The 12,899-nt window shown below is 35.6% G+C and overlaps 1 protein-coding gene across 1 annotated transcript in view; it reads right to left on the reverse strand.

Moving 5' to 3' along the window:
* LOC103472876 (CCR4-NOT transcription complex subunit 3-like) overlaps positions 1 to 12,899 on the reverse strand; it is a 31,550-nt gene that overhangs the window by 16,797 nt on the left and 1,854 nt on the right. The window contains exons 2-7 of the mRNA XM_081612138.1: positions 11,444 to 11,506; positions 6,700 to 6,767; positions 5,754 to 5,828; positions 3,652 to 3,741; positions 1,675 to 1,803; positions 794 to 889 (exon numbers count right to left, since the gene is read on the reverse strand). Of these exons, the coding sequence (XP_081468264.1) occupies positions 794 to 889; positions 1,675 to 1,803; positions 3,652 to 3,741; positions 5,754 to 5,828; positions 6,700 to 6,767; positions 11,444 to 11,468 (483 nt within the window). The 5' untranslated portion in view covers positions 11,469 to 11,506. The remainder of the gene's footprint in view (positions 1 to 793; positions 890 to 1,674; positions 1,804 to 3,651; positions 3,742 to 5,753; positions 5,829 to 6,699; positions 6,768 to 11,443; positions 11,507 to 12,899) is intronic.

Here is a 12,899-nt window from a genome sequence, read left to right on the forward strand (position 1 = left end):
TTATAATGCGGTGCGCCTTAGAGTGTGAAAAATACAGTTCCTTTACCTTTTCTTACACTTCTCCAACATTATTCTCTGTTTTACTCTGTAAATCTTTTAACAAAAGCAGAGGAAATGTAAGTCGGAAGTGATAAATTTGATCAGCGTCGATGTTTATTTCCAACGTGCGTCTTCAACCAAAATCATCAGGAGCCAAACATTTGCTATAAATATTGTTCATGTTTTTTTCTTAATATTTTGGTCACTAAAGGACAAACTTGCATCAGCATTCAAGGACTCACTGATTTGATTCTTGCTCTTTGCCCAGCTTTGCTAACCGCACAAGAAACACACAAAATAAATCTTCCTGCTTCTCAATCTGAAACTTTCTGCACAGAAACAAACAGGAGGGACTTTCAGGGAAAGTAACGTCTGCTGCACACTTTCATTTCACTGTCATTACAAATAAGCTCCTGTGACATATGAATATGAAGTATTCATTCTTAATTCAGAGCTTGTAGGTTCTCTGAAAAGACTGCACTGCCACATCAGTAAGTTTCCGATAAATGAAGTCCCTGGGGAGGACTTTAAAGGGAAAGTTGGAGTCAGAGAGACTCGGTCAGTGAGGTTATCGTCGTTGGCCAGAGACAGAAGATGAAAGCAGGGTTCGATATCTGACCTCTCCGCCAAAAAAGAGACGGCGAGATAAAAGGAGGAGGGCTGTGGGGATGACAAGCCAACCGATCTGGAAGCAGCAGTGGGAGAGCAATGAAAGGGGGGAAAATGAATGATTCAGAAAGGGGAGCAGACTGACCTCCTTGTCTCCTTTCTTTTTTCTCGTCTGGACTGAAAGAGACTCCACTTCGCTCTCGAACTGGTCCACCTGCATGTTCAACGTGTCGATCGTGTTCTGAGATGAAACAAGAGGAAAAGGTCAAACAACAGCATCAAATATTTTAAAAAACAGCAGCTTTATTTTTTAATTCTGGGATTATCTTGACATACTTTCATTGTTCAATGGAAATGATTGCTTTTCTTTGATCTCACAACACAGTTTTAAATTTTTTATTCAATTATTTAAAAAAATCTAACTACACTGTTAGGTGTTGATAACAATGAGAAAAAAATCTGGGAAAATTATAAATTACAATTAAAAACTCATGAAAAAACTGAATAAATACAGAATGAGCATTTACTTCTATTATAAATTCAATTTATTCATTAAGACATTCACAAAAAATACCATCTAAAGGCATTTTATGGCGCTGAGAAGAAAACGCCTGAGAATCAGCTTATTTACTGAAAATCCAATTAGAGCTTTTCATTAATAACAATCAAAATGTAAAGAGTAAATTATCAGGTAATTCAGTCAATGTCTACTTCATAAACAAGCTGCTCTGCAATTATTAGTTCTGCCCAGCAAACTAGAAACTCTTTGTTGTTATTTCATGTAGTTTTGGTTCCTGTATTTATCATTTTCACTTCCATGTTTTAATCACTTTTAAGAATCTTTTAGGGGAAAAACGTTCCTTTGTGAGCAAAATTTGACTCCACCTATCCAATTACATTTATGCGGCTTTATGTCTTGTTCCTCACTTATCACATACTGAGGAAAAATGAGGAAACATTAGGATTCAGCAGTTTGAATGAGTGAAACAGTTTTTCTCTGACGGTCCGGTTGATCCAGTCGCTCACCGTCAGCCAGGTGCCGACCTCTTCCTTCTCCTTCTGCGCCGGGTCCACCTTCTGGATAAGGCCGAGTCCTTCTTTTGAGTACGCTTTTGTCTTGGTTTCTCTTTCAACTATTTTAAAGCGCTCCATTTGCTGCAAGAAGATAAAACACAGAAAATGGATGAAGATATAATTCCTGAAGAAAAAAAAAGACATAATATTAAACCTCTGGAAATGTAATAAAGCTCGATTTCAATGACGTTGCATTCTTGAATTTCTTGAGCTAAAACTGCTTTTATATCAACACTAAATGGTTTTAATGCACTTTTCAAAATTAGGGTCTAATTGTTCAACTCAAATATGGGGAATGTCTTTCTTAAACCACAGGAGAAGTAGCATGCCACTGCATAACTTGTCAAAGAAACTATTTAAATTTGGATTTTTTGGCACCTTATTTAAAAAAAAGTAACAAAAACCTTATTTTGCTGCCCCTTTGCAGTTGCATTTAAACAAAGCTTGACAGGCGCACCAACAATATTTTTGTACAAATCTTAAGAGTTATTAGTTGTAAACTTGTTGATTTAGCCTGTAAACCCTCTCAGCTATAACTTTATCGTTACCTCATATTTTTGTGTGAACCTGCAGCAGAGCAAAGATGATAATAACAAATTCTGTCCACTGCACTGTATTCGTATATCAGCCGAGAAAACCATATGAAAAATAAATTATCAGTGTGGGGTTAGAATAAAAACCAAAACTCAAGCGTCACAGATGGTGAGTTTACTTAGCTCGGTGTGACGCAGGTGTCTCACATGTAATCCCTCTGAATAGTCATTGAAAGGTAAATGAGGCTCTGAGGCCCGACAGGCAAAGCAGCAACACTGAAGGCACAGTGTTGGCTATCTAACAAACTATCTTGTGCAATAATGAACATATTTTTATTATGTTGGATTAAAAGATCTGGATTAAAAGAACAGATCTTTTAATTCAAGTGCAAATGCTTCATTTGTCTTCTCATGCAAATTTAACATCTCAAACCAGAAGTAATTATTTTTTATGCCACTTGAGGGCAGCGGAAAAAGTCCATGAGACCACAAATGACAAGTTTACAAAGATTTACAGATTTCAAAATAAAGCCCAGATGATCATTTAAGTCAATATTAGCTCTACTTTTACTGCCACCTGATCATAAACACACTGGTATTTTCTTCTAAGCAAAGTTAGTTTACCATTAGTTCATTAAGCTTTCAATAGAATGAGTTGGGCAACTCATTTCAGGTCAAACTAACTGAAGTATTACAATATCACAATATTCCAGTCAAATTTGGCTTCATAAACAGTCCAGGTTTTAGGTTCTAATACACAGCAGTCACATGTGTCCTGGAGATGAGCTTTACAAGACTTTGGTTTGAGCTGAAGCAGAAAACAGAAGCTCAGGATGTGACTGTCAGCCATAAACACAGCTGCTTGTACAACATGAGAAAATTGAGAATTTTTTAAATGATGGAGGGATTTAAGCATGTAGGATGTGAAGCTGTAAAAAAAAACCTTATGCAAACTCTATGCACTCTTCACATAAAGATAAAATGTGATAAAAGATGATTATATTTATTTTCCCTCCAAAGACCTTGCCTTTTGAAAGGCTGCCGCTGTAAATAAAAAATCTGTTCTTAATCTGTTTTTTTTTCCTGGTTAAATAAAATATGGTATTAAACTCAGTTTGTTAAATAATGTTTCTTTTTGTTTAGGAGAAACAAAAAGAGGAAAACTTTCTCTTTGTATTTTGTATTTTACTTAAAAATCAAGAAATGTTATACAAGCATAATATTACACATTAAAATAAAGACTTATCTATTTTTACATGAAAAACACTAATTTAATTCACTATAAACTACATCATTTCCCTCTCATTTGTTCACATAGTAAAAAACTGTCAATCAATTGTATTTTTCACTGCAACAACAGAGAGTTGTCATGCTCCCTCTTGGGGTTCCTACTCACCGTTTCTATGAGTTTGCGGTTCTCTATTAGCTGCCTTTTGTCTTTGATCTCGTTGGATGCCACCCACGTCTTAATCTGGTCTCGAAGGCGCTGCGGGATCAGAGAGGAAGAAGACGATACAGAGGAACAGTGGAGGGAGGAAGAGTAGGATACAAAAACATTAGAGAACTTATTAATACATGCAGAGACTTGTCTTAAACAGTCAGATGGTGAAGCTGATGCAGGCTTCGCTTGGAGTTTGGTCCTCATGACAACAGAAACAAAGCAGGGGACACTCATATAAATCTGTATTTTAAGCTGAAGGAGATGAAATTCAACACACTGTGAGCGTCAGGAAACTCTCAGTCTGGTGTTCACAGAGTCACGTTAATCAGTTTTTCACTCTCTTTCTGCTTGAAGTCAAACTAAGACACATTTATACAAGTTCACACAGAAAAGATTAAAAAAGGCTGATAAGACAGGATTTTAATCAAAAAAGGTACAAATTTCATTTTAGAGTAAATAATTTGTAGCTTCAAATCAATTGAATATCTTTGTATTTTATCTGTCAACTACTTTTGACTGAGGAACAAAAAGATACACAATTTTTAAAACAGATTTTACAAGAATATAAAAGTTTACGATGAGTTTTTTTGAGCAATCTGGTTTGTAAAATAACTCCAGTTCAGTGAAATTCAACAAAGTGCACCTGGTAAAAGGTACTCTGAAATTTCTCCACAAGTTCTCTTTCAGATTAAAGTGCAGACTTTGATTAGGCCTTTGTATCACTTAAATATACTTTGACTCATCCAGCCACAACTACTCTTTTCACAACCCTTCATTATTTTCTACCTTTTAATATGTTGCATCCGTTTTTCAAAGTTAACTCAAAGTTCTATGCAGAAATACCCCATTATGAGAAAGTGAATTTTTTTTTTTTTTAAGATTTCTGCACATTTCTTAGAAAGAGGAAACCAAGAAATCCCATTTACTCAAGTATTTACAACACACTGTTGTTCCACCTTTGACAGAAATTGCAGCCTGTAGCCTTTTTAAACGTGATGCTACAAGCTTAGCTCACACATCACCAGGTGGTTTGGTCCGTTCGTTGCAGCTCCCGGTTTTCTATTTTTAATAAATTTTCAAAAAACTCAACGTTTTTCCCACTGTTATAATGTGCAGAGTTTTGAAGAAGGTTTCGTTTAATACAAGTTGGAATAAGGTCATAACAAACTGTGGAAAAGGTGCAACACTGTGAATAGTGTCCGGATGCGCCGTGTGTCATGTAACAACACCTATCAGAAGCTGCTGACTATTGCCAGACATACTGTTTGTATTCCTTGCTGATAGTGGAAAAATGAACACAAAATAACAAAAACAGAGAAACAGCGGCTCATGTATTGACACAGGTGTCCAGAACAGTTTCCGTCTCTCATTGTTAACATGACAGCCTCACATTAGCACTCTCTCCTCTCACCGTGTCACAGACATGATGAGGAAAAATACAAAAAGAAATAAGGCTGTGAGTCTAATAAAAAAAGTAATATAAATATATATTTAAAGAGCCTTAATTATTTAATCCTGGAGCATGTGAGGTGATCGTATCGCTGACTAACATTGTTTGTTTGTACATATGACCGCCCTGGACCTTTTGGATCAGTGATGACCAAGCTTATGACAACATGTGGGTGTCGGTGAAAGTAGAGAGGTGCTGCAGTTTCCGTACGCCGGCCTGTGCAGCTCACACAACATTTGGAAAACAAAAGCGTTGGAGCACAAGTTTACCGAGATTGGCTGCTCTCCGACACCATGTTTTATGTTTCGGCTTTTCCTGGTATCCTTAAATTACCAAACTAGTTAATTAGAAGAACGTTGGGAAGATTAATGACCCGACAACATGTTCTTAAAGTTTCCACTCGTGAGCTTTACTCGTTGAAGGGGATTAAAAGACTCGGCTGGAGGGAAAATGGCTCAATGTTTTAATCAAAAAGATCTTACAGCAGGACGAAATGTAATTTCTGCAACCATAACTTCTTAAAAGTGTTTTTGTTGACTCACTCAAGTATTTAATTACCTTTAATAAAAACTTAGTTTAAGTGTTTCTAATGATTGCTTTATCATACCTGCAGCTTTTTAATCTCCTTCTTGAGGTCCGCTTCATATTTCTCCTTCTGGTTTGTATTGGCTGCATTGTGAAGCTGCAAAGAAACAAAAGATGAAAGTTCAAGCAAGTACTGGCCAACACAAATCAGAAATGCAATAAGTAATGGCAATACACGTTTATCAGCAAGTCAGTAAAACGCTGCAGAGAACTAAATATCCACTTTAGTTACTGATTACTCCAAAGTTCTGGGATTTTGATTTGGAATGCTGCGTTTGGAGGAAATCTTATTTTTAGCTTCAATAGTAGCATGGTTCTGCTAGAAAGGCAAAAATAATTAATTACTTTAATGTTATTAAAAAGGGAAAATTTGTTTTTCAGGAGCAAAACTGCCAACGACCAACTACAGTAATATAATTCTAGCTAGGATATAATTAAGTCAAAAAATAAACTGGGATCTCTTTTGCCAAACAAACCCAATTAATGACTTTCTGCCATTTTATTAAATTTGCTATTTAAGTCTCTGCACATGTTTATTACTCCTGTAGGCAGCATGTGAATCGTTTTCAGGGAACAATAACCTTTGTTAAACTACAAAGGCAGCAGCTCCTGATGAAAGTTTAAAAGTCTTTTTTTTTTCTCATTGTGATATTTACTGTCAAGTCAAAGCTCAAAGTAGGAAGGTTAAAAAAAACAGTTGGTAAATCTGTCACTTTGTTGGCAGAGAATAAAAGTATTTTAATTATTTTCTTTGAACAATTCTCACGTTAAGATGTTTGTTAGTTTTATTAGTAGATGAATCATAAAAATGTTCATTATCAGAATAAGTAGGAATATGTTGAAGATTTTTCTGACTATTTAAAAGCTTTATTAGACTAAAAACAGTCTGATTTGTGCATTTCCGGCCATTTTCTATATTTCTAAACCAAATAAATGATAAATTTTTTGCTGTGCTAAAAATGTCTTACCTTTTGCCAAATGTCTTCAAACTGCTCCACTCCTTCCGCTACTTTTTTCAGACATCGATCTATTTCCCCTGAAAGAGAAAATGATAAACAAACCATAAATAAAAACACAACAAGGTTGAGTTTAAAGAACATGAATTCCTTCTTATCTGCATAAAAACTGATGCTAATGCAAAGTGAAACTGTTTTTATCTGGTAAATAATTTGGCTCTTCAGAACCGATGCTGTTTATTTACCCTACAGTCAAATTGCATAAAAAGTGAATAAAACACTTTTTCTACATTGAATAAATTAGACGCTCCCTGTCGGGCAGGTTTTCCCCAGCAGACTTTCTCCTTTTTAAATGAGGACGTTGCAAAAAAACACAACTGCAACACATAAAAGCAATACGCTTACAAATTATAGCTGACATCTCATGAAATATGCATGTCATAAAAGGGTCCACAGTGCTTCAGAATTAAAGGTGACACACATCCCCCAATCACACACAAGTACATACTGTTATGTTAAATATGAGTGTTTATGACAGGCAGCAAAATGGATTAAAAACTGTCATTTTGAGACAAATAAGTTTACATTAGGCTTCTTTTGGGACAACATGTCCCAGATGACTTATGTCAACTTTTGTCATGTGGATCTGATAATAAAACAAACAGGAAGGAGCTCAGATTAACTTAACCATGCATCATTTGTGACAGCAGAACCCTTTTACATGCAAAGGATTTGTATTTTATTTTACACAAGCAGTGGAAATTCCACTCTCTTCTCCATGGACTTATTTAATCCAATTTTTATTTAAATGACTATCAATATGAAAAACTACAAACCAGTAAAAAAAAAACATGACAAAAAAGAGCTAAATCAGCCATAAGATGAAAACTTCTTTTGTCACTTTCTGTATGGAACAACTGCACTGCTATAGTTGTGGCATAATAACCTGTAATATTCACATGTTTAGAAGAACGTTGGTCACAAATCTTTCTGTATTTTTGGGGGGATCAGAAGTAAAAATCTTTGGGTACCATGGATGTGATTAACAGTAAATGTAAACAAATCAAATTTAAATCAATAACAACAAACTCATAAATTCACACAGTTAGTGAATGTTAGTTATTTCTATGTTATTCATTATTTAAAAAATGAGTAAATGGCATGATGGTTATTTTCCTCGTGACTGAACCTATTTATGCTTATTTCTAGATTAATATCATTATATTTGACATTCTGATTCCTCAGGCTTTTTCATTTGTAAATACAAATAATAAGGGATAATTTTATAGATTTTTGTAAAATCTATAAAATTTTACAAAAATTTTATAGATTTTTGCACTTTACTGTGAGTTGAGGAAAACATTATCCAACATTCAGTCTTCACAGTAATTTGTACATTTAGTTCATACTTAAAGTGCAAATCTTTTGTTTAATTATTTTAAATTTGTTATTCATTTGCTGTTTTTAGTTGTTTGATTAAAATCCTGTCAGGCCAAAGCATGACATTTATTCTCCCCACTGCACCAACACATTTCTCACATCTGTCACGTTGCTTTTGTCAGCAACCGTTTGTGAAAAGGTGAAAAGTTCAAAACATTAAACTAGCCTCATTACTGAAACACAAAAAGATTCATGTGAGTAAAGAAAGAGACAGAAACAATGTAACAATTTATAATATACATTATAAATAGTCAATTTGTAAATTCCACTAATATAAATAGAGAATAGTCTGTAACTTACAAACTGAGATCTAAACACACAAATCTCCAATATTATATATAAAAAATGATAACATTAAAAACATTAAAGAGAGATGGAAAAGACAAGTTCTAGGAATCTGCAGCACAAAGAAAATTCACTCCACCTTTAACATGAATTTGTAGCGTTTATTTAATTTCATGATATGTATTTGGTATTTCTTACAACTAAAAACAGGCAAATGAAGTAAAGACAGCTTGAAACAATTTGTCTGAATAAACTCCAGCTAAGGTCGGGGTTTAAACTGTCTTGATGTTCACATACTTCAGAGGGGGGGTTATTTTTAGATGAAAGGCAGCCTCCTCTGTAATAATACATTACAATCTGAGAAGGCCAGAGCAGCACTGCTGCTAGATCATCTCTCCTTCAGGAGGACATTTTAGCAAATGTCCACATTTCTGTTTTGTTTTTAATATGACAGCTGCTCTTTGGGGAAAGCCACTGTGGCAAACGTGAAACAGAGAAGGACGTTGATCCCTGTCAAAAATCAACTTTTAGCCTGCAGTGACAGCTATCGATTGAAAATTACATCAAAGAATGTTTCTGTAGGCCGGAGTGAAGCCTCTAGTTCTACTGTCTTCCTTAGAAAAGGTTTGAGTATGGTTACAACACCTGTAGCTTCAGATGCATAGACATCTATGCGCTGCAAACCTCCTCAGCTGACATCAACTTCATCTGTACTGTTTCAGTGTTTCATTCTTTTTTAAAATGTAAGTGCTGAGAATAAGGGGAGAAGCAGTGAGAAGACCATTACGAATGGCATTTAAGGCCTATATCTCCACAGAAATGTACGAGCTTCATCCAGTCATCTGGTGAGAAATGAACACTTGACCATGATAGAAGCAAAAAAGGTATTTTGATAGCTAGCTAGTATGCTAGCAGTGAGTTATCTCCTGTCTCAAGTCACAGAACACAATGAAGATGTCTGAGAGCGACTCAGGGTTTTGCTTGATGGAAAAGTCCCGAGGGAAAAAAAAACAAAACACTGAACAACCTTTGTCTTTCACACAGTGAGGTTCATATCCACATTAAAAGCAGCATGCGTTTCCCTTTGAAGGCAACAGCTGTTCACACAAAACTTTAGCTGCTTCAAACTGTCTGTTACATCATAGTAACTTAGTCCAGTAAAGAAAATTGCACTTTACTGTGAGTTGAGGAAAACATTATCCAACATTCAGTCTTCACAGATTTTGAAAAGACTAGGAGTTCACACCGACAGACCGGTTTCTTCAGATTTTTGTTTCGCGACCGAAAGACTGAGGATAACACACCTAACAGCTGCGCCTGCCGAGGATCACAAGCTAACACTTCAAACTCACGAGGGCGGCAGTTTGAAGGCTAAACAAACATGCCAGTAGATGGCAATAATAGTAATATCCCAGAATTTTGATAGGATATCTACATAAAATGAATGAGATGCTACATAAAATACTTTATAACACTAGTTAAAGCATTTAACTTTTTTATTTTGCTTTTTTAGTGATGCTCATTTATTGTTTTTTATATGAGGTTGGTAGTGGATTTTGGAATGGCTTTATTCTAAAAACATGATAATTTCTATCTAATGGACATTAATATGGATTTTGTGTCCAAAAATGTAGAATTGATGATAAATACTTTATACTAATTGACTAATATTTTACTCAGAAGTGGCTCAGGATGCACAGAATTGTAAATCTGGGTCAATATCCAATATTTACTGATATTAGTTAATATTGTAATTTAGGGGTACAACAATGAATCAGCTCTAATTTCCTTCATTTTGGGAGATCTGCAAAAGGCCGATATTTACATGAGAAACCAATATTATCCACAGATCTGCTACGTCTGAAAATCATCCACTGTCTCCGTTCGCTCTGCCGTGAGAGACCGATCTCATCTGCACGTGTGCGGCCAACAATAGTCACCCCAACGTTGCCAACTTAATGGCTTTGTCAGTATATTTAGTGACTTTTCAGACAAAAAAAAAAAAACTGTATACAAACAATTGCTAACCTAGAGTTTTCACTGTTAAACCAAAACTTAAGGCACATAAACCAAAAAAGCCAAAGGCATTTATTACTGCAATCTGTTTAAAATACTGAAATAGTTAATAACACTTTTGTTGAGTTCCTTCCAATTATGTATTTTTTTAAGTAGAAATGTTTTTTGTTCATATTTTTCTTCCATGTGAATAAAATTTGTGCTGTATTGATATTAGAGAAGAATAGAATTAAAACATTTCTACCGATATGTTCTGATCAACAATCTGCAAGAAAAATATTGGATCTTTCTCTGTCTAATAAACAGAACGACCACCAGCCTGTAGCTTGATGCATCTTTGCTGTAGTTTAATGAAAATTAAAAGCTTAGAGACGTGTTTTTATGCGCAAACACAAATATGTTTCAAGTTTGTCATTTTCTGTTGAATTTATAACTTTTCTGTGCTATAGAAATGTGAAACTGGTTGGAAGGCAAAGAAAATCAAAATCGGTATCGGCCGGGAAAACCCTGATCAGTGACACTCTGCTTTGTTTTGTCAGGAAAAAAGTCCATGATTCCTGATGTGCCACACTGAGCTCCGCTCCAGCCAAGAACCTCCAAACCTGGCAGTGAAGCCATCTTACACAACCCAGCAAACAACTTACTTGTGAGCGCATGTGATTTTTGTTTACAAGGCCTGCGACTCTTTTAAAAATAAACAGTTACAGAAAACAGCCGGACCGAGCAGCGGTAGGTGTGATCACACAGGAAACACATCCACACGCGATGTTGAACATTGGCTTCAACATTCTCACAGCAGTACACCTAAAGGTGCCATCAAATCATAATAAATTACAACCACGCCGCCTGGAAAGTGCTGCAGGGAGACCATAATGATTATGGTGGTATAATTTGTGGTATACCTCACCCAGCGGACACTTGATGGCACCACAACAAATCCTAACGCTTACCCGAGTCACCTCGGGTGTTTGGAAGGCGCACAAACACACAGCAGAGCTCAGTCTGAAGGCCTCACCTTGAAGTTTCCTTTTATCGGCCATGACTGATGACTAAGATGATGCCTTCATGCCTTCTTTCACTGCAGGAAAAAAGAAACACAAGTTACTAGGAGAAACAGTTTTGAGAAATAAGTTTTTTTTCATCACCAATAACTAGATTGTGATGAAAGCAAAAATGAAAAAGATAATATATAAGCTGAGCAGAAACTAAAAGGGATGACTAGAACAAGTCAGCACACGACATGCATGGATTCTGATGGTTCACTTTGACACGTTTCAGTTGGCCTTTGGGCTCAGATCAGACGCATTCAAACTGTGGTACCAGAGGACTTTCAGGCACCATAAAGGCCACTGGAAACCAGTTGGATCTGATGGCTGATGGTTCGTTTCTGGTCAAATCATCAGCTCTCCTGGTTTATCTTCTGGATGGGTGTTAGAAATATTCTGTTTCTAGCGCCCATGTAGCTTTTAAAACTATAGAACTGAAGGTGCATATTAATATTTCAATATTTTGAAGTCTAGTCCTTCACATATTTTATTATGTGAATCATTATTGCACATTTGACACCAGATTTGGTTGAGATTTGCACGGAACATTTATGAAAGCCTTCAAAGACTTTCTCAACCTGGTCTACATTGATGCTGACAAGATTTATAGTAAAAATATTAATATTAAGCAGCTTGACTCGAAGCTTCTCAAGTCTTAGTCTAATTTCTGTCTCAATAGATTTACTGTGTTGACCAATAAATTAGTCGTTTCAACCAGGCTTTTTTTTTTATCTGTCCCATCTGAAATAGACTGGATGTTGGACAAGCAATAATAAATTAACATAATAATGATTTCCTAAAGAAAGTAATCAGATCAGAAGGCAAGACACCTAAGACAGAACAGCATGGATGCTGAAGGATCAGTTTTTCTTTCAGGCCTAACCAGCACTTAATGGAGCTGAGGAAGCCTTTCAAGAGTCAAAGAGTGCCTTCCCCATGTTTCTACCAAAGTAACCTCACACCAGTTCTGATCCGCTTTCATCACTGGGAGCAGCAGAAAATCTAAATGTCTGATCCACCCAATTTAAAACAAATGAAAAGTAAAAACATTCTGCTCCAACAATAATGAAATGTCAGATTAGCGTCAGAATAATACAATAATAATAATACAATCTTGTTTTCCCACAGTTTATTTTGATCACCCATCATGAAGTACAAATAGCATAAACACCTTAGTTATAAAAGGTTCTAAAAGTAATGCAGTTTTCAATTTATTTTGCAATTCAACATCTGAAAAGTCTTGCAGGCGTGTTTACAGCATCATTTAGATACTCCTAAATATAATCCAGCATAAATTATAATTTTAAAAATAGCAAAGACAGAGAAGAAGAAGCCGTTTTAAGAGAAAGCCATAAGCAGTCCTGTTTGCAGCTTAGTGGAACCAGTTGATGTGTGAAAAATGGAGCTTTGTTCACATGAGATAAT

This window comes from Poecilia reticulata, chromosome 11 (genome assembly GCF_904066995.2).
Source record: "Poecilia reticulata chromosome 11, P_reticulata-male-v2, whole genome shotgun sequence".
NCBI lineage: Eukaryota > Metazoa > Chordata > Actinopteri > Cyprinodontiformes > Poeciliidae > Poecilia > Poecilia reticulata.